Raw genomic sequence first — 22,290 nt, 5'->3', positions numbered from 1 at the left:
AATCATTGTATTCCGTTTATATTTACAGCTAACACAATTTCCCAACTCAAATGGAAACGAGGTTTGTATAATATTTGTATATAGCCCGGCCCCTAGCTAAATTTTTTTAACCCAATGCGGCCCCCGGGTCAAAAAGTTTGGGCGCCCCTGGATTAATGAAAAAAGCAATATAGTAAAATTAACAATACAGTAAACAAAAAGTACCAAGTAGGACTACTGTGATATGTACAAGATAGACAATAAAGACAATATTTACATGGTGAAATAACAAAGGTATTGCAGGTATTACACATTTTGTGAAAATATTACCATTCCATTTCAACTTAAAGACAGCATAAATCCATTCCAGATGGTTAATAATAAATAAGTTTGTGTTTTTCATACTTATCATTGTTCTCTGTTTGACTCATTTCTCCTTTTCTAACATCGCACACTACAAAATAACAACGATACAAATAAAGTATGTCTGATTTCTGTTGATCTCGTGTGGTATCAATATTGATATCAGGGGTAAAATAATGTTGTATCGGGACATCTTTACTTATTATGTTGTGACATCGATATGTTGTTTTTTTCCCCCCCAGGAGCCTGAGATTGACTGTTTATCTGAAGCGGGATATAAGCTAGATAAGGTCAAAGGTGACATCGAGTTCCACAACGTGACCTTTCACTACCCTTCCAGGCCGGAGGTCAAGGTATCAAAGTCCACACAGACTGCAGAAATAGGGGTGGGGACTATTTACATTCAAACCGGTACCAAATGCCCATACCTGGAAATCGATACCGGTACCAATTTTTGGTACTTTTGTGTGTGCTAATAAATATTAATTGTGTGATAATAACATGAAATGTTTTGTGTAACATTTAAAATGAGCTGATCATGGCAACTTTGCTGTTACATCGTCTTTTACTACACCATTTAAATCTCATTCGCATGCCAATTGCACTTCTAAGACATTAGGTGGCAGTACTGTACATGCAACTTTTTCCATGAAGCGGCATGTGTTATGTTGCGCCCTACAAAGTGTGTGTACTGTAAGTACTGTGTTTAATTGTAACATTCATCCTAATTGTAGTTTTTATTATCAAATTTGAAGGTGTTGACATTGCCATGCAAAATCGCTAATGCTAATCAGTAGCACGTCTATGGCAAATTCAGTGTGAATTAGCATCAAGCTAGTGCATTTTTGAAGAGTGGTGCCTTACTTTGTGTTGGAGCGTTTTCTACCTAGCATACTTGCTTTGTTTGGGGTTGAAAATGGCAACATTACTGTCAAACTCGTTTTTTATTGAGGGCCTCATCGGAGTTATGGCTGCCCTCACAGGGCCACATGTAACAGTGAATATATATGGACATGTAAAATAGCCTTGTTACACAATTTGCAAATTAAAATGTTTTTGATAATTATGTTTTTTATAAATTGATGGACAACTTGCTTTGAAATTGTAAGTCAAGAAGATAAGCAGATATTTGAGTTTTTATTTTTGATAAACAAAAAAAAAAGCTTGGAACATCAGATAAAATTAACATTTAGCACAATTGTAACCTTTTTCTGTCAAAATTGAAAGAACAAATACGTTTAGCTCGAAAGTCTTTTTTTTTTTTTTCCAGCCTTTTGCAGGCCACTTGAATGAAGTGGTGGGCCACAAAAAGTTACGTAGGGGGCCAAATTTCAAAATGAAATGGGGGTCACTTTAAAATTATATGGTGGACCACATTAAATGACGTGGCGAGCCACAAAAAGATGTGGGAGCTACTTTAAATGACGTGGCGGGCCACTTTAAAATTTATGAGGTGGGCCAATATAAGATTATGTGGCAGGCGTCAAAAAAATTAAATGGCTAACCACATAAATTATATGGCGGACCACATAAATGATGTTGGGACCACTTTAAATTTATGGGATGGGCCAGATGAAATGACGTTTAGGGTCGGCTTAAAATGATGTGGCGGACCACTTTAAATTATGTGTCAGGCCGCATAACAATTATATGAACTACAGTAAAATGATGTGGCGGACCACGTTAAAAGAGGTGGCAGACCACATAAAATGATGTTGGGGCCGACTTTAAAATTATGTGTCGGACCACAATAAAATGACGTGTAGGTCCACCTTAAAATGCTGTGTTCGACTAAATTAAATGACGAGGTGTGCCATAGTAAAATAATGGGATAAGCAACATTCAAATGACGTGGTGGGCTACTATAAAATGATATCGCTGACCACATAAATTATATAGCGGGCCACATTAAATGATGTGGCGAGCCACATAAAAATATGTGGGAGCCTTTTTAAAATTATGTGGCGAACCACTTTAAATGACGTGGCGGGCCACATTTGAATAATTATGGGGTGAGCCACAATACAATTATGTGGCAGGCGACAGTAAAATTAAATGGCTAACCACATAAATTTAATTATATAGCAGACCACATAAAATGATGTTGGGGCCACTTTAAAAATATGGGATGGGCCATGTTGAAATGGCGTTTAGGGTCGGTTTAAAATGACATGGCGGACCACTTTAAATGATGTGTCAGGCCGTTTTAAAACTATGAGGTGTGCCACAATAAAATTAAATGGCTGACCACATGAATTATATGGACCACGTTAAAAGAAGTGGCAGACCAAATAAAATGATGTTTGGGCCACTTTAAAATTATGTGGTGGACCACAATAAAATGATGAGGTCTACTAAATTAAATGACATGGTGTGCCATATTAAATTGATGGGATAAGCAACATTCAAATGACGTGGTGGGCCACGATAAAATGATTTCGCTGACCACATAAATTATATGGCAGACCACCTTAAAATAATGTGGCGGACCACATACAATGATGTTGGGGCCACTTTAAAATTATGTGGACAGCCAGTTTAAAATGATGTTGCGGCCCAAATTAAACGATGTGGCATGCCACTTTAAATCGTCGATTGAGGGTACCCCCCCTCATGAAACAGGCCTGTAGAGATGAAATAGTCTTGTGATTTTTTTTCCCACACATACATATATATATATATATATATATATATATATATATATATATATATAAATAAATAGTGCAAGTACATGTAGTACATACATAAATACTGCAAGTACATATAGTATACATGTATAAATACTGCAAGTACATACAGTACATATATATATAAATAGTGCAAGTACATATAGTACATATACTGTATATAAATAGTGCAAGTACATATAGTACATATACTGTATATAAAAAGTGCAAGTACATATAGTACATATATATAAATACTGCAAGTACATATAGTACATATATATAATTACTGCAAGTACATATAGTACATATGTAGAAATACTGCAAGTACATATAGTACATATATATGAATACTGCAAGTACATATAATACATATATATAAATAGTGCAAGTACATATAGTACATATATATGAATACTGCAAGTACTTTGCAATATATTGATATTTCCTCATGCTGCTGACTGTGCTGCAGATTTTGGAGCAGCTGAGTGTGGCGGTGAAGTCGGGTGAGACCACCGCCTTCGTTGGCCCGAGTGGCGCCGGAAAGAGCACGACCGTGCAACTCATTCAGCGCTTCTACGACCCTCGAGAGGGGATGGTAAGATGGCCACGTGTTCGAATCTCGCTCTGAGCGACCGAAGAGACTTTTTTCATCTCTAAACTGTTTCATTATCCTGCCGCTCAATTTCCCCCTTTTCCTGGACTTGAAGGCTTCACTTTGATCACGCGCTCCTGTCGTTTTGTCCCATCATGCATCAGGTGACCCTGGACGGTCACGACATCCGCGGGCTGAACATCCAATGGCTGCGCTCGCTCATCGGCATCGTGGAGCAGGAGCCCGTGCTGTTCGCCACCACCATCGCCGAGAACATACGCTACGGCCGCCCCGCCGTCTCCATGGACGACATCGTCGCCGCCGCCAAGGAGGCCAATGCGTACAGTTTCATCATGGACCTGCCGCAGGTGGGGGAGACGCAGGGAGCGGACGTTTGGGGTTTCGGGCGCAACGCCACGGCCTTTTTGTTTGTTTCCACAGAGGTTCGACACCCTGGTGGGGGAGGGCGGCGGTCAGATGAGCGGCGGTCAGAAGCAGCGTATCGCCATCGCCAGGGCTCTGGTGAGGAATCCCCGCATCCTGCTGCTGGACATGGCCACCTCAGCCCTGGACAACGAGAGCGAAGCTGTGGTCCAAGAGGCCTTGGATAAAGTACGTGTGTGCGTCCCTTTAAGAATGATTATTATTATGTATGTATTATTTTACCACAAAGAAGGGATCAAGATAATAATTCACATATTAATGTCTGAATATCAACGCAGAACTTATCAATTAAGGACTTATGGAATGCTGCACACTGAAAAATCAAACCATGCGGTGGCTATTTGGATATTTTTCACTTTCAAAACTAATACTATATACAGTCGTGGTCAAAAGTTTACATACACTTGTAAAGAACGTAATGTCATGGCTGTCTTGAGTTTCCAATACTTTCTACAACTCTTATTTTTTTGTGATAGAGTGATTGGAGCACATACTTGTTGGTCACAAAAAACATTCATGAAGTTTGGTTCTTTTATGAATTTATTATGGGTCTACTGAAAATGTGAGCAAATCTGCTGGGTCAAAAGTATACATACAGCAATGTTAATATTTGCTTACATGTCCCTTGGCAAGTTTCACTGCAATAAGGCGCTTTTGGTAGCCATCCACAAGCTTCTGCTTGAATTTTTGACCACTCCGCTTGACAAAATTGGTGCAGTTCAGCTAAATTTGTTGGTTTCTGACATAGACTTGTTTCTTCAGCATTGTCCACACGTTTAAGTCAGGACTTTGGGAAAGCCATTCTAAAACCTTAATTTTAGCCTGATTTAGCCATTCCTTTACCACTTTTGACGTGTGTTTGGGGTCATTGTCCTGTTGGAACACCCAACTGCGTCCAAGACCCAACCTCCGGGCTGATGATTTTAGGTTGTACTGCAGAATTTGGAGGTAATCCTCTTTTTTCATTGTCCCATTTGCACTCTATAAAGCACCAGTTCCATTGGCAGGAAAACAGGCCCAGAGCATAATACTACCACCACCATGCTTGACGGTAGGAACGGTTTTCCTGGGATTAAAGGCCTCACCTTTTCTTGTCCAAACATATTGCTGGGTATTGTGGCCAAACAGCTCACTTTTTGTTTGAAATATTTCACAAAGTGTAATATTTATTGTGAAGTAATTGGAACCTTAAATTCGGTCAATAATTTAGAACAAATGCTTTCCAGCAATGACATTTTCGGACCATACTCATAAAAGTGTTTAAAAAAAAATAAAAATAAAAAATATTCAAATTTTTTACTTTTGACATTTAGGTCTTTATTTGTCGATACGTTTACATTTTTTTTAAGTTATTTTTTTTATACCCTTTTGGTCAAATAAAACTTTGTTTTTTATGGCAAACACAAACAAATTAAATATTTTCCTGAAGAAATATTTCAAAGAGGAATATTTGATGTGAAGTAATCAAAGCCTGGAATATGTCAATAATTCATTACAACGTTAATTTTGATTCATTATTATTTTGTGAGCATTGACAGTTTAAATAAAACAACCTACATGGCAGCTATGTGTTTTTAGAACATTGCAACTTTTTCACGTTACATTTCACCTGTTTGCTCTTTATTCCACTTTTTTATGTTTTTTTTTTTTTAATGTTATTTTTAGAATGTGCCATTAAAAAATTGGCTGTATTATCGACCACAACTGTCGATTTCTGTATCAATCCACCTACTTTTGTTTAGATTCAAGAGCTCTAGCTTGCGGTTAGCAGTTAGCATATATTCCTACGCCGTTTAGCTAGTCTTGGTCCTCCAGTGATAATGCTACTTGTAAGAAACGTAGTTTACTCTGCCCTCATGTTTACTCTGCTGACTTGGATGTGGCATAGCACTGTGGAGGGACGTTAGCAAAGACGCGCTCATTCGATTGATATCATTGATATCATCTGTATCAAGCCTACAACTGTGTAAATAGAGGAAGTAGAGCTACAGCAAAACCTCACATTTCCGAAACTTCTCCACGATTTTAGCTCCAGGCTTCTTCTGTTTGTTTGATATTGTCATTACTGCCACAAGTGGTGGAAAGGTGTATTACAACTGAGTACCACAGCTTGTTTGGGCGTCCCCCTCGGGGCGAAGAAACACTTTCAGGCGACATCATGTCTATGAAGAAAGTGTTTTCGCCATTCAAAAACGGCCATTTAAGCGCCTCCTTGTTCAATAATGGAGCAAATAAGTGAGAGAGATGATCGATGTTCCTCAAAGTCTGCTCGAGGGACACATAATACTGTAATAAGATCATTAAAGAAATCAATTTGACTTGAATGTCCCCGTTCTAAAGAGGTTTACTCTGCACAGTGATGATGGATGCTGCTGGTGGTGCAGCTCAGGAGAAGGGAGGAGGGAGGAGAAAGGAGGGAAATCTTCATTGATTGAAACGGCGTGAACCAAATGTTGACAAATAAGACTTTGAGTTGGCAATAGAGAACTTATTGTTCCCCGCTTGCATTGTGAAGGTGCGCCAGGGCCGGACCACCATCTCCATCGCCCACCGACTGTCCACCATCAAGAACGCCGACGTGATCGTGGGCTTTGAGCGTGGCCAGGCAGTGGAGAAAGGCAAACACAGCGAGCTGCTGGACAGGAAGGGAGTCTATTTCACTTTGGTCACCTTGCAGAGTCAGGGAGACAAAGCCCTCAATGAGAAGGCCCGACAAAGTGCGTTCCACACCTACTGATCCACACATACTATTATTCTCATTCTCATCGTCATCGTCATCCTCATTGTCATTCTCATTGTCATCATCATTGTCATCATCATTGTCATTCTCATGGTCATTGTCATCATCATTGTCATTCTCATTGTCATCATCATCATCATCGTCATTGTCATTCTCATTGTCATTGTCATTCTCATTGTCATCATCATTGTCATTGTAATCCTCGTTGTCATTCTCATTGTCATCCTCATTGTCATCCTCACTGCCATTCTCATTGTCATCCTCATTGTCATCATCATTGTCATCATCATTGTCATCCTCATTGCCATCCTCATTGTCATCATCATTCTCATTGTCATCATCATCATCCTCATTGTCATCCTCATTGTCATCCCCATTGTCATCCTCATTGTCATCATCATTGTCATCCTCATTGTCATCCTCATTGTCATTGTCATCCTCATTCTAATACTTATCTCATTGTCATCCTCATTGTCCTTCTCATTGTCATCCTCATTGTCCTTCTCATTGTCATCCTCATTGTCCTTTTCATTGTCATCCTAAATTGTCATTCTCATTCTAATCTCATTGTCATTCTCATCTCATCGTCATCCTCATTGTCCTTCTCATTGTCATCCTCATTCTCATCCTTGTTGTCATCATCAATGTCATCCTCATTGTCATCCTCGTTGTCATCATCATTGTCATCCTATATTGTCATCTTCATCGTCGTCCTGATTATCATCCTCATTATCATCATCATTGTCATTCTCATTGTCATCCTCATTGTCATCATCATTGTCCTTGTCATCCTCGTTGTCATCATCATTGTACTTCTCATTGTCTTTCTCGTTGTCATCATCGCCGTCCTCATTGTCATCATCATTATCATCATCATTGTCATTCTCATTGTCATTCTCGTTGTCGTTCTCATTGTCACCCTCCTTGTCATCCTCATTGTCATCATCGTCATCCTCATTGTCATCCTTATTGTCATCCTCAATGTCATCGTCATTGTCATCCTAATTGTCATCCTCATTGTCATCCTCATTCTAATCTCATTGTCATTCTCATCTCATTGTCATCCTCATTATCATCATCGTCATCCTCATTGTCCTTCTCATTGTCATCCTCATTGTCATCCTCATTCTCATCCTTGTTGTCATCATCAATGGCATCCTCATTGTCATTCTCATTGTCATCCTAATTGTCATCATCATTGTCATCCTCATTGTCATCTTCATTGTCCTTCTCATTGTCATCCATGTTCTCATCATCATTGTCATCCTCATTGTCCTTCTCATTGTCATCATCGTCATCCTGATTGTCATCCTCATTATCATCATCATTGTCATTCTCATTTTCATCCTCATTGTCATCCTCATTGTCCTTGTCATTGTCATCCTCGTTGTCATCATCATTGTCCTTCTCATTGTCTTTCTCGTTGTCATCATCGCTGTCCTCATTATCATCATCAATATCATCATCATTGTCATTCTCATTGTCATTCTCGTTGTCATCCTCATTGTCATCCTTATTGCAATCCGTATTGTCATCGTCATTGTTATCGTTATTGTCATCCTCATTGTCATCATCGTCATCCTCATTGTCATCCTTATTATCATCCTCATTGTCATCGTCATTGTCATCGTCATTGTCATCGTCATTGTCATCGTCATTGTCATCCTTATTGTCATCTTTATTGTCATCCTCATTGTCATCATCATTGTCGTCCTAATTGTCATCATCATTGTCATCCTCATTGTCATCGTCATTGTCATCCTCATTGTCATCGTCATTGTCATCCTCATTGTCGTCCTCATTGTCATCCTTATTGTCATCTTTACTGTCATTCTCATTGTCGTCCTCATTGTCATCATCATTGTCATACTCATTGCTCTCCTTTGCCTCCAGTGGCTGAGAATGAAGAAGTGCCAGAGAAGATCAGTCTATCAAGGGGTGGCAGCTACCGGGCCAGCTTGAGGTACTACTACACAATATTCATCCGTCTATCATCCACCCTTCCTTCTACCCACAAACCCACCCGTCCATCCACCTGTTGAGCCATCCATTGTTCATACCTCCATCTGTTCATCCATCCATCCATTATACCAACCACCATCCATCCATGAATCATTCCAGCCACCCACCCACCCACCCACCTATACATCCATCTGCCCGCCAACATATTCTAGTCATTTCTTTCAGCCTGATCTGTCTTGATCATAAACTGTAAAAAGTCTGGAGCTGAAGTTATAGAGAAGTTTCTTAAGCGCAAAAAAATATGACTATATTTTTTTTGCACGTCCCTTGTATTGGCAGTTTAGTAAGAAAACATACTCATTGAGTTTATTTTAGCACAACATAATTTCATGTAAATTAATGTATTTACGAGTCCCTTCCTATGCAGTGTATTTGACTAATACTGATTTTTCTAATCAGCCTGACCAAAAGTGTTAAATAAATATTAATCTTTGTGATTAACACGTGCTTTCTTATCATTTGACAAGTAGATTAGGTGTAATTATTGAATACGATACAAATCAATCCGTCCATCCATCCTATGCCCAAACCCTATTCATTTATTATTATTATTTATTTATTTAGCCTTTATTTAACCAGGTAAAATCCCATTGAGATCAAAGATCTCTTTTCCAAGGGAGACCTGGCCAAGAGGGCAGCAGCAAGGTTACATTATAAACAGTAAACAACACATTAAACATCACATTTACAACATTAAAACTTGCTCACAAAGCACATGTGCATACAGACAAGGTAGACTGCAATCCTTTCACAGAAGCTTTAAACTCATTTAATGTAACAAAGGTTTGAAGTTTAAGATTCGATTGTAGGTTATTCCAAGCCTTCGGTGCTGAAAACCTTATTGCTTTCTTGCCCAGTTCAGTTCTTACTTTGGGGACGACAAATTGCAGAACTTTCATTGAACGAAGATTGTGACTTCCTTGTTTCTTTGTTAAAAGACAAGACGGATAAGATGGAGCGATACCCAGAATGGTTTTGTAGAAGAATACATACCAATGATTGAGGCGTCGAGCACATAAAAGACGTCCATTGACAATAACACACAATGGTGAGCAAGGGGTGCACAGTTGGTGATGAATCTCAGTGCTCCGTGGTCCGCACTATCCAGCTTGTGCAGACAACCAGCAGTAGCACCACTGATTGTCACGTCCTTTAACCCTACATTTTCGAAAAGGGGCATGTTTGTTCACTATACTCAAGAGGTTTTCGTGAAAATATTTCCAAGCCATTAATCGATCCATCCAGCCATCTATCTATCCATTAATGAATTCATCCATCCACCTTTACCTACCTATCCATCTATCTATCCGTCCATTAATCAATCTATCATCCACCTTTACCTACCTATCCATCTATCTATCTGTCCATTAATCAATCTATCATCCACCTAGTCATCCATCCATTCCTGTGTAGGGTGACAGTGTAGCCGGACTCTACCCCAGCAGAACATGTTGCTAGGCAGGCCACAGTCCTCCGTGAGTCACGTATGTGGGAGATTTGAACCCCTTCTGCTTGTGGCGTCACGATAGCGAAACCTCACAAACGGACTATAAAATCCTTACATTTTCTCAAAACTCGACAGTGCGCCTTATAACCCTGTTTGCCTAATGTACGGCATAATTCTGGTTGTGCTTACCGACCTCTAAGCAATTTTATTTGGTACATGGTGAAATGATAAGTGTGACCAGTAGATGGCAGATGACGGCAGTAAACAACAGCAAAACTTCAAATGTTCCATTGAGAATATAGAACATTACACACAGCGCTCAAAAATCTGTCAAAATGTTTTTAGTACGGCTTCGGTAAGCTATGAAGCCGCACCGCTTGATGGATTGTCGCCGCATTAAACATACAAGTATTACTATGGTGTGTGTATAAGGACCGCAAAATGGCACCTATTAGCAGACATATTATCTGGTGTTTTGTTTCGCAATATTATGCAAAAGCAACTTTTCTTACTTTCTGGTATCTGCTGATGTGTATTTGGGATCTGCATAAGTCCTGAAAATGTGCGTGCGTCCGCAATTGTAATCTGTAGTCGATAAGCTTCTTCTTTTTCTCTACCTTCTTATGTAGCATTCACCCTCTGCTGTTGCCATTTCTAATATAAAGTAGTGTAAAGTTCTTACTTATATCTGTCAGTAGACTAGCTATCAAATTGCTAAAAACTGTAGTAGGTTTACATAATTCACCCACGGAACTTTAGTTATTAGAGGGTTCTGGTTTTTCACGGGACACATTTCTGGCGTTGATGTTGCATTATTGAGCCACGGATGAGAAGATGCTGCTCTGTTATTGATTTAAGTACACCGCTACGACAAAGATGACGGGGAGAAGACACTGTCGAAGGTAGGTAAGACCACCCACAAAATGGCGCATCCTGAAGAGATGCTCAGAAAGCGACTTGAAGATGGTCTGTAAAACATCATCTATGCAACATTTTGATCAAAGAACCACCATTACATGTTTTGTAGACTACAAGGAAGTGTTTTACATTTAGAAAAAAATCATAATATGCGCCTTATAGTCCGGTGCGCCCTGTGGTCCGAAAAGTACGGTAGTCCTGCGAGAGAGCTCCTGTTGCTAAAAGACCGATTGTGTCCAGCTGGGTGGATGTTTGCTGTAGCGACACTAGCAGGAACTTGTGTAAATGCAAACTTGCACTTTTGTTCCACAGAGCCTCCATCCGTCAGAGATCCAGGTCACAGCTGTCCAACCTGATTCCGGAATACTCCGTGTCCATGGCTGGAGAGCTGGGCCCCAGAGCCTACGCTGTGTCACAAGCAGACCAATCCAAGGTGAGTGGGCGCCAATTACAAGCTTGGGTGCTCGGAGTAGGCCATCAGTTCACATGGTTATCCTCTCCGCCTCGTTCATTTCCTTCACACGCTCAATGTTCAATACTCAGGACGCCATCCCGGAAGAGGAGGAGGAAGAACCCGTGGAGCCGGCGCCGGTCGCTCGGATCCTGAAGTACAACGTGCCCGAGTGGCCGTACATGCTTTTTGGATCTCTGGGGGCTGCTGTGAACGGGGGAGTCAACCCCGTCTACTCGCTGCTCTTCAGTCAGATCTTGGCGGTGAGACTTTGAAACAGAATTATTCTGAGAGGGCAAAACGGCAAGCAGTCTGTAACTTCTTTCTGTGTGTTTGTGTGCAGACCTTCTCGCTGACAGATACTGTGGCTCAGAGGAAGGAGATTGATGGCATCTGCTTATTCTTTGTCATGGTCGGCGTTATCTCCTTCTTCACTCAGATGCTGCAGGTAGAGTATCCGTCAGCTCGAGCCAGCCCAAAACTAATACCCGTGATCCAGGATATCCCCTCACGCTGAAGGTCACTGTCATTTTGATCCACTAGTATTACTTCTTATTGACCACGGTCTTGGGGCAGACGTCTAATCAATCAGAGGTTCCTGCTGAAGCTTAATTCTTCATCTAGCCAACCTTTTGGACAATGGCAGGCCTCCAAATGGGTGGGAACAGTTCAATAAGTCCTTTCTCGTGCCAGCAAGTGCACAAAGCAAAGCCTGCAAAGTTATGCTTCAAACGCTACCGAGGTGAAGTACAACTACGGATTGGTATTATATATTCATTTGTTACACGGGAAAATGCACATTAATGATCATATAACCGTGCTGAATTGTTGCATATAATTGCTGGTATTATTGCACCTTGCCTTAGTAGTTAGCATTAACAGATGTGTTTACGTATAGAAAATTGCACCAAAATAGCACACATAAGCGTATCAATGTATGAAATATTCTCCAAAATAGTACATAACTTTTACTATGTAAGCGTATTTGAAGATATTGACATATTTAAACATGGAAAAAAGTCTAGTTGGTCCTGAGCCAAACTTTCAAATTGGATAGGTACCGAATTGGACCGATGCCAGTCCGTACTAGGGTTGTACAGTATACCGGAGTTGGTATATGAAAACAATCATTCACAACACACAAAAACCTATTGAAAATTAAAAGTACTGGTATCGATTCCCAAGTACCGGGAATTGGTACCGTATCGATTCCAATGTGAAAAGTACCCATCCATGACTACAAGAGAGAGTCTGAGGCCATCAGTGAACTTAGGCATAAGTTCCAATAGATTCTGCGCTCCTGTAAAAGGCTGTACTGTACGAGAAGAGTACAAAACTGCAAAGTGGGGACCGACTTCTTTACTTCCTGTAAGTGTGTTCTCTAGATGACTTCATTCTTTCCTGTGCGTGTCGTCAGGGTTATGCCTTCTCCAAGTCTGGAGAGCTGCTGACCCGCAGGTTACGTCGCCTAGGCTTCCACGCCATGCTGGGCCAGGAGATTGGCTGGTTTGACGATCACAGGAACAGCCCCGGAGCGCTGACCACACGACTGGCGACCGATGCCTCGCAAGTACAAGGGGTAAGTAAATAAGGCGGTGTTCAAGATGTTTGATACGTCGTGTCCTCTTCTCTGGGGAATTGCAGTAGCCGTGGTACTGATCAAGGGTGGTTAGTACGGGTGTCCAAAAAAAAAAAAAGTTTATATATATATATATAAGTTAAAGTTAAAGTACCAATGATTGTCACACACACACTAGGTGTGGTGAAACTTGTCCTCTGCATTTGACCCATCCCCTTGATCACCCCCTGGGAGGTGAGGGGAGCAGTGGGCAGCAGCGGCGCCGCGCCCGGGAATCATTTTTGGTGATTTATATATATTAGAGTTGTACGGTATACCGGTGTTAGTATAGTACCACGATACTAATGAATCATTTTCGGTACTATACTGCCTCTGGTCCGCCACCCCCCCGCCCCTGCGTCGTCGTCACGTCATTGCTGGTTTTACGAGCAAAGGCGCATGTTCGGCAGAGCACACACACAGAGTACTTACAAGCAGACACAGGGTGTAGACAGAAAAGGGAGAACGGACGCATTTTGGCTTAAAAACTAACAATGAAGGTGAAGTTATAACACTGAAATGCCCTCAGGAAGAGGTGCTTTAAGACATGGCTAGCTAGTTTGCGGCTAATGTCCATCCGCCGTCGGCAGTGTTTTAGCTACTTCTAAATCACTAATCCTTGCCTCCATAGCGACAAATAAAGTACGTTTCATACAAGTTACATTATCACTGCAGGACAAGGTATAGCTAAACATGCTACTACACACCGTAGCTCACCGGCATCAAAATGTAAACAAACGCCGATGGTGGATCTACACCTGACATGCACTGTAATGATATCAAGTTCAGGGGTGTATTTAGTCGATACTACTATGATTACGTCGATATTTTTTGGCATCACAACATCTTCTTTTGTTTTTTTAAAATTCATATTATGTTTATAAACTCAGGAAATATGTCCCTGGACACATGAGGACTTTGAATATGACCAATGTATGATCCTGTAACTACTTGGTATCGGTGTGATACCCAAATGTGTGGTATCATCCAAAACTAATGTAAAGTATCAAACAGAAGAATAAGTGATTGTTACATTTTAACAAAAGTGTGGACAGAACATGTTAAAAGAGAAAATAAGCAGATATTAACAGTAAATGAACAAGTGGATTAATAATTCATTTTCTACCACTTGTCCTTTATAATGTTGACAAAATAATAGAATGATAAATGACACAATATGTTACTGCATACGTCAGCAGACTAATTAGGAGCCTTTGTTTGTTTACTTACTACTAAAAAACAAGTTGTCTAGTATGTTCACTATTTTATTTAAGGACAAACTTGCAATAATAAACATATGTTTAATGTACCCTAAGATTTTTTGTTAAAATAAAGCCAATAATGCCATTTTTTGTGGACCCCTTTATTTAGAAAAGTACCGAAAAGTATCGGAACAACACTAGTACATATATATATATAATACATTAACAATATTTATACATATACAATATATATACAATTTTTTTGTTTGTTTTTTTAATGTTTTTAAAAAAAAATTTTTTTAAATGTTTTAGTGTCTCACTGTATATGGAAAAAAACAGGACCAAAGTTGATTTTACGGTAAAAAACTCAGTCGGCGGAATTTAACTGTAAAATCTATTGTCAGTTTTACAGTCTACAATTTGATTGGTAATTTGTTTTGAAATCGTAAGTCAAGCAGACATTTAAGCACAGTATTTATCTTTATTTTAACAAAAATATTTTTGGAATACATGATAATATTTTGATTTGGATAATATTGAATTTTAAAAGATATGCAATTGCATGCAGTACATGATTTTTAATGTCAAAAGGGAAATAATATATATTTATTAAGAAAATATTAAGCATTTTATTAATGCATATTATTTCCAGGCTTTCGCGGGCCACATAAAATAATGTGGCGGGACAGATTTGGCCCCCGGACCTTGAGTTTGACACCTGTAATGTAGATGATCATATCTGCTGTACAGATTTACTTTAGAAAACAGAAGTGTTGGATACTTCTCTTGTATTTGTATTTGACTTCATTAAACGTTTGGGTAGAATTTATTTAACAAAACCAGTTTTCTTTTAAGAAATGGATCAGAGCTGTTTATCTATTTTATGCAGCAATGTAGTTAATCATAGAACTGGCCCCCAATGTTATTAAAAACGTTCCATAAAGCGGTGTGGCTTTGTAGCTTACCAAAGTCGTAATAAAACATTTTGACAGATTTTTGAGCGCCGTGTTTGATGTTCTTTATTCTCACTGAAACATCAACGATCCGGTGTTGCTTGCTTACTCATACTTGCTAGCGTCATTCATTGAACAGGGGATGTCAACCTGCAGTCCACATGTATATCTTATTTGTGATTGCCATCGACTGGTCACACTTATCATCACACCTTGTACCAAATAAAATTGTTTTGAGGTCGGGAAGCACAACTAGAATTTATACGTACATTAGGCGCACCGGGTTATAAGGCGCGCTGTCCATTTTTGAGAAAATAAAAGGATTTTAAGTGCGCCTTATAGTACGAAAAATACGGTATTTTTTAAGGCAATCCAATCCCCTTTATTTATATAGCACTATTCACAACAGAACTGTTTTCAGAGTGAAAAGTAATTAAATTAAAAGCATTTAAAACAAGACAAGTAAAAAACAAATCAATAAAATAGAATAAAACAATAAAAGACACAGAGGACCACAAGACTCAAACCGATTTAAAAGCCGGAGAATAAAAGAGGGTTTTAAGACAAGACTTCAATCCATTTATCAATCAATCAAAGTTGACTTATATTGCATATAATCAGAAATGTCTCAAAGGGCTGCACAAGCCACAACGACATACTTCCTTAAGAGACTTAAAACATTCAACAGTGGGGGACGTTCTGACAAGAGGGGGCAGAACGTTCCAAGGTTTAGGGCCCACAACAGAGGAGGCCAGGTCTCCCCTAGTCCTATGCCTCGTTTTAGGCCCCACAAGTTGGAACTGGCCGTGGGGCATACATCTGGATGAGGTCCGTGATGTACTTTGGGGACGGTCCATTCAAACCTTAAAAAAACAATAGTAAGTTGTTCAAATCAATTCTAAAACGAACAATTTTTGCCTCATTCCTGCGTGTGACTGAAGCATTAAGGAGTGGGACTATCCAGGACTAGCTGCAGTGTGCTCAAACAACCATCAGGTGGCCTTTGTGAGCACATAATACTCTAATCATCTCTTTGGGACTTTTTAGGTCGGTAGTGTGCTCTTTAGTCCCGCTCTAAGGTGGGGGTGTCAAACTTTTTTTCATGGAGGGCCACATCGCAGTCATGGCTGCCCTCAGAGGGCCGATTGTAACAGTGAATGTAAGAATATAAAATAATAATCGCCTCATTATATTATTGCCTATGCATTTTTGTACGTACAAATTGATGGATAACTTGCTTTGAAATCGCGAGTCAAGGTGAGTAAAGCAGATATTTAAGTATTTATTATTATTTTTACAAACTATCATACGGTATATAATAATTAGGGGTGCTAAAAAATTTTTTGGAACAGTTCTTTTTCACTATCTTCTTCTTATGGTACATTCATCCTCCGCTGTTGCCATTTCTAATATAAAGTAGTGTAAAGATCTAACTTATATCTGTCAGTAAACTCGCCATGAAAGCGCTTAAACATACCGGTGTAGTGAGTTTATAATATTCACCCAAGGAAAGGTTTTTTAGCACATTCGAATCCCGATTTTTTTTGTAATTTTCAAAAATTAAATGTATTTAATTTTTTTGGACGAATTAATAAAAAAAAACAACCATTTTTTTCGGCCATCTCTACGCTTACTTAGTGCACGTATGTGTCATACGTCAGCAACTAAAAGGAGGTTTTGTAACCTATAAGCTGTTTTGTTAATGTGTTGTTATTATTATATCAAATAATACATTGCAAAACTCAGTTTGAATCAAGTATCGATTATGAATCAAATCCTCACCCCAAGAATCGGAATTGAATGGCGAGGTGCCCAAAGATTCACACCAAAAACAATTGAATATTTGTACATATATCAAAGATTAAAACATATGAAATTTCATGTATTACATACATTTTTTTCTGTCAAAATGGAAACAATGAAAACATTTACCGTATTTTCTGGACTATAAGGCGCACTTAAAACATTTTTTCCCCCTCAAAACTCGACAGTGCGCCTTATAAGCCGGTGCGCCTAATGTACAGAACAATTATGGTTTTGCTTACCGACCTCGAAGCAATTTTATTTGGTACATGGTGTAATGATAAGTGTGACCACTAGATGGCAGTCACACACAAGAGATACGTGTAGGCTGCACTATGATGACAATATCACTCAAGTAAATACCATCAACATTTTATATGTTCCATTGAAAATATAGAACATTACACACGGCGCTGGAAAAATATATCAAAACGTTTTAGTACGACTTTGGTAAGCTAAGAAGCCGCATCGTTTGATGGATTGTACTGTGCTTCAACATACGAGTATTATTATGGTGTGTGTATAAGGTAAGACATATTATCTGCCGTTTTGTTTCGCAATATTATGCAAAAGCAACTTTTCTGACCTTCTGGTACATGCTGATCTGTATTTGAGATCTGCATAAATCCTGAAAAATTGTGCGCTTCCGCCTTTGTAGTCCGTAGTCGATTAGCTTCTTTTTTTTCTCTATCTTCTTGTTATGGGACATTCATCCTCCACTGTTGCCATTTCTGATATAAAGTAGTGTAAAGTTCTTACTTATATATGTCAGCAAACTCGCCATGAAAGCTCTAAAACATACCGGTGTAGTGAGTTTTAATTATTCATCCAAGGAACTTTAGTTATTAGAGAGTTTTTTTTCTGCTGCTCTGTTATGGATTGAAGTAAAGTGTGAATGTCATTAAAACAGTTAGCTCCATCTTTTGACACTTCTTCCACACCCGTCCTTGCACGCTACACCGCTACGACAAAGATGACGGGGAGAAGACGCTGCCGAAGGTGAGCCACGTAAATAAGACCGCCCACAAAACGGCGCATCCTGAAGCGACTGTCAGAAAGTGGCTTGAAGATGATCTGTAAAACAGAATCTATGCAACATTTTGACCAAAGAACCACCATCCCATGTCATGTAAACCACAAGGAAGTGTTTTACATTTAGAAAAAATAAATACATAATATGACCCCTTTAATGCGCCTTATAATCCGGTGCGCCTTATATATGAAAATAGACCATTCATCGGCAGTGCGCCTTATATTCTGGTGCGCCCTATGGTCCGGAAAATACGGTAGTAAGAAAGATGAAGTAACCACATTAATCCCAGGCTTTCGCAGACCACATGAAATAATGTGTCGGGCCGGATCTGGCTCCCGGGCCTTGAGTTTGACACATGTCAACTAACCCAGACCTACTGTACTTGTTGGAGACGTCCGCTCTACAGGCTGCATGTTTCTCTCTGAAGGCCACCGGCTCCCAGATCGGCATGATCGTCAACTCTCTGACCAACATCGGGGTGGCCATCCTCATGTCCTTCTACTTCAGCTGGAAGCTCACGCTGCTCATCCTGTGCTTCCTGCCCTTCATCGCTCTGTCAGGCGGCTTCCAGGCCAAGATGCTCACCGGCTTTGCCAAGCAGGACAAGGAAGCCATGGAGTCTGCAGGACGGGTCAGCATATTCTTCACTCACTACTCGCACCGTCAGCACATTAATTTCCCCACCAGTGAGGAACGTCCTCACGCCGAATCGTCATACCTTAGTTGAGGAGCAATCAGTCTATTTTTAGCTCCTCGCCCCAGCTTCCCTCCATCGCTGTGCACACGCGGCAGTCAGTGTGGGAGACGTGCTGGCTGCCAGCTACTCTATACACCACCCGTCTTTGAAGGGCTGCCATGATGCTGGAAGCTCCCTCTGGGGTGTGGAAAGATGGAGTAGGTTCACTGAGGGGAAAAAAAAAAAAAAAAAAAGGTCATCAAGTCAATTGCTTTTTCATCCTGTTACACTTTTGGAAAGATGGAAGTTAAGAAAACCTAAACTATTCAATATACCTTGACTTATCTGGTAACTATGGATGGTCAAATGGGACAAAATTGAATAAATACATTTACGAATATTACTTAAATGTGTTTATTAGTTGACTATAATTTGAATGAATTGATTAATTGATAATTTATTGAATTAATTATTTCATCATTTCTTTATTTTATGTGTTGTTAAATGTGTCAATTATTATTTAATTATTTATTAAGATATTTGATTATTTAATTAAACTGTAAATAACTAATAATTTTAGTTCATTGTTTCACGATTTAATCATTTATTTTTAATTATATATTTAATGACTTAATGAACCCGTGTGTTAGTATGGACGGTCAAATGGGACACAATTAAATAAATACATTTAAAAATATTACTGAAATGTGTTATTAGTTGACTATAAATGGAATGACTGTGTTATTAAATGTGTCATTAATCATTTAATAATTTATTGAATTCATGATATCAGAATGTAATCACATATTTCATCATTTCTTTATTTTATAAATTAAATGTGTCAATTATTCTTTAATTATTTATTAAGATATTTGATTATTTAATTAAACTGTAAATAACTAATAATTAGATTAATTATGGAGTTCATTGTTTCGCCATTTAATTATTTATTTTTAATTATTTATTCAATTAACCTGTGTGTCAGTATAGAGGATCAAATGGGAAAAAAATTATATACATTTACGAATATTACTTACAAGTGTTATTAGTTAACTATAATTGGAATTAATTACATTAATGTGTTATTACATGTGTCATTAATCATTTAATTATTTATTAAATTCATTATTCCAGAATGTAATTGCATATTTCATAATTTCTTTATTTTATTAATTACATGTGTATTTATTAAGATATTTGATTATTTATTTAATTAAACTGTAAATAAATAATAATTGTATTAATTATGGAATTTTATTGTTTCGCGATTTAATTATATATTTTGTCATGATTTAATGAACCTGTGTGTCAGTATGGAGGGTCAAATGGGACAAAATTAAATAAATACATTTACGAATATTACTTAAATATGTTATTAATTGACTATAATTGGATTTAATGTGTTATTACATGTGTCATTAATCATTTAATAATTTAATAATTTATTGAATTCATTATTCCAGAATATAATCACATATTTCATCAAATCTTTATTTTATGTGTGATTAAATGTGTCAATCATAATTTAATTATTATAATAATGATATAATATATGATTATTTATTTAATTAAACTGTTAATAACTAATCATTGTATTAATTATGGAGTTCATTATTTTCGCAATTTAATTATATATGTTTAATGATTTAATGAACCAGTTTGGAGGGTCAAATGGGACACAATTAAATAAATAAATCTTTCAATAATTACTTAAATGTTTGCAAATTAATTATAATGGGAATTAAATACATAAATGTGTTGTTACATGTGTCAATCTATTTAATGTAAAATCACATTTAATTAATTCATCAATTATTGATTTCATTATTTCACGATTTAACAATTTACCTATTTATTTCACAACCCAATTATTCAATGAATAATGTATTTTCTTTAAATATTTTACAATTCAATCAATTATTTCATGATGGCTCAGTTTGGCGGTTGAATTAATTTAATTAAGTGAAATTAATTAAAAAAATTAATAAGTGAAATACATGCAAATTTATAAATACAAATAAATTAAATTAATTAAAAAAAATTAAAAACAATGAAAACACTTTAGTAAAATATTCAGTATATCATAAAATAATTATCTAAATCGTGAAATAATCAAAGCAATAATTGCGTGAATCCATAATCCATGAAATATCAAAATAATTTATTAAATTGTTAAATAAAATGCACCTATACATTAAATACATTCATGACACATTTATATTTTATTCAAATTATAATGAATAAGTAATTAATTGAAGATGTGTTAACTTATTTTATTGTGTCTTAATTGACCCTCCATATAGGATAGGATAGACTTTATCCCACAATGGGGAAATAGTTCACCAAAAATGAGGTAAAACCACATGAAAACAGAAAGGAAACATTAAAGGACACAAAGGAGGACATAAAAGAGGACAGAGCTGTTGCAACCAGCTGCCACTTCAGCTCATTTTTACATACAGCAACAAAAGTAAAAGGCAATGAAAAACTAAAGTGTACTAATCATCTACTAACTTGTAGTAAATATGTTTTTTAATCCATTGCCAGATCTCAGGCGAAGCCCTCAACAACATTCGCACCATCGCTGGTCTGGGCAAGGAGAAGAACTTTGTGGACATGTACAATGCACAGCTGGATGCTCCGTACAAGGCAGCTTTGAAGAAGGCTAACGTCTACGGCGCTTGTTACGGTTTCGCCCAATGTGTCGTCTTCTTGACCAACTCCGCCTCGTATCGCTTCGGGGGCTACTTGGTACGCCAAGAAAAGCTCCATTTCAGCTTGGTGTTCAGGTAAAGAGACAAGGTTGGAAGCTGTCTGTGGAATGTTAGCGCTGGCGTGTTTTCTTCTGGTGCAGGGTCATCTCTGCCATCGTCACCAGCGGCACAGCCCTGGGCAGAGCTTCCTCCTACACTCCCGACTATGCCAAGGCCAAGATTTCTGCCGCACGCTTCTTTCAGCTGCTGGATCGCATGCCTAAGATCAGCGTCTACAGTAACAATGGACATAAATGGGTATGTCTCAATGTACTGTACATAGGGATGGATACGGTATACATACAGTATATATATATATATATATATATATATATTAGGGGTGTGGGAAAAAATCGATTCGAATTTGAATCGCGATTCTCACGTGTGATTCAGAATCGATTCTCATTTTTAAAAAAACTATTTTTTTATTTTTTATTTTTTATATATATATATATATATATATATATATATATATATATATATATATATATATATATATATATATATATATATATATATATATGGTTTTTTTTTTAATTAATCAATCCAACAAAACAATACACAGCAATACCATAACAATGCAATCCAATTCCAAAACCAAACCCGACCCAGCAACACTCAGAACTG

The 22,290-nt window shown here is 38.0% G+C and overlaps 1 protein-coding gene across 1 annotated transcript in view; it reads left to right on the top strand.

The window, feature by feature from the left end:
• LOC133622322 (bile salt export pump-like) overlaps positions 1-22,290 on the top strand; it is a 73,191-nt gene that overhangs the window by 35,707 nt on the left and 15,194 nt on the right. Inside the window, exons 13-25 of the mRNA XM_061984933.2 lie at positions 585-695; positions 3,481-3,606; positions 3,768-3,971; positions 4,045-4,215; positions 6,563-6,764; positions 8,681-8,750; positions 11,487-11,607; positions 11,718-11,888; positions 11,969-12,073; positions 13,043-13,204; positions 18,662-18,865; positions 21,458-21,699; positions 21,765-21,921. Of these exons, the coding sequence (XP_061840917.1) occupies positions 585-695; positions 3,481-3,606; positions 3,768-3,971; positions 4,045-4,215; positions 6,563-6,764; positions 8,681-8,750; positions 11,487-11,607; positions 11,718-11,888; positions 11,969-12,073; positions 13,043-13,204; positions 18,662-18,865; positions 21,458-21,699; positions 21,765-21,921 (2,046 nt within the window). The remainder of the gene's footprint in view (positions 1-584; positions 696-3,480; positions 3,607-3,767; positions 3,972-4,044; positions 4,216-6,562; positions 6,765-8,680; positions 8,751-11,486; positions 11,608-11,717; positions 11,889-11,968; positions 12,074-13,042; positions 13,205-18,661; positions 18,866-21,457; positions 21,700-21,764; positions 21,922-22,290) is intronic.

The sequence above is a fragment of the Nerophis lumbriciformis genome, linkage group LG23 (genome assembly GCF_033978685.3).
Source record: "Nerophis lumbriciformis linkage group LG23, RoL_Nlum_v2.1, whole genome shotgun sequence".
Lineage (NCBI taxonomy): Eukaryota > Metazoa > Chordata > Actinopteri > Syngnathiformes > Syngnathidae > Nerophis > Nerophis lumbriciformis.
The sequence above is the reverse complement of the archived record's forward strand: the minus strand, read 5'-3'. Positions and strand labels throughout refer to the sequence as shown.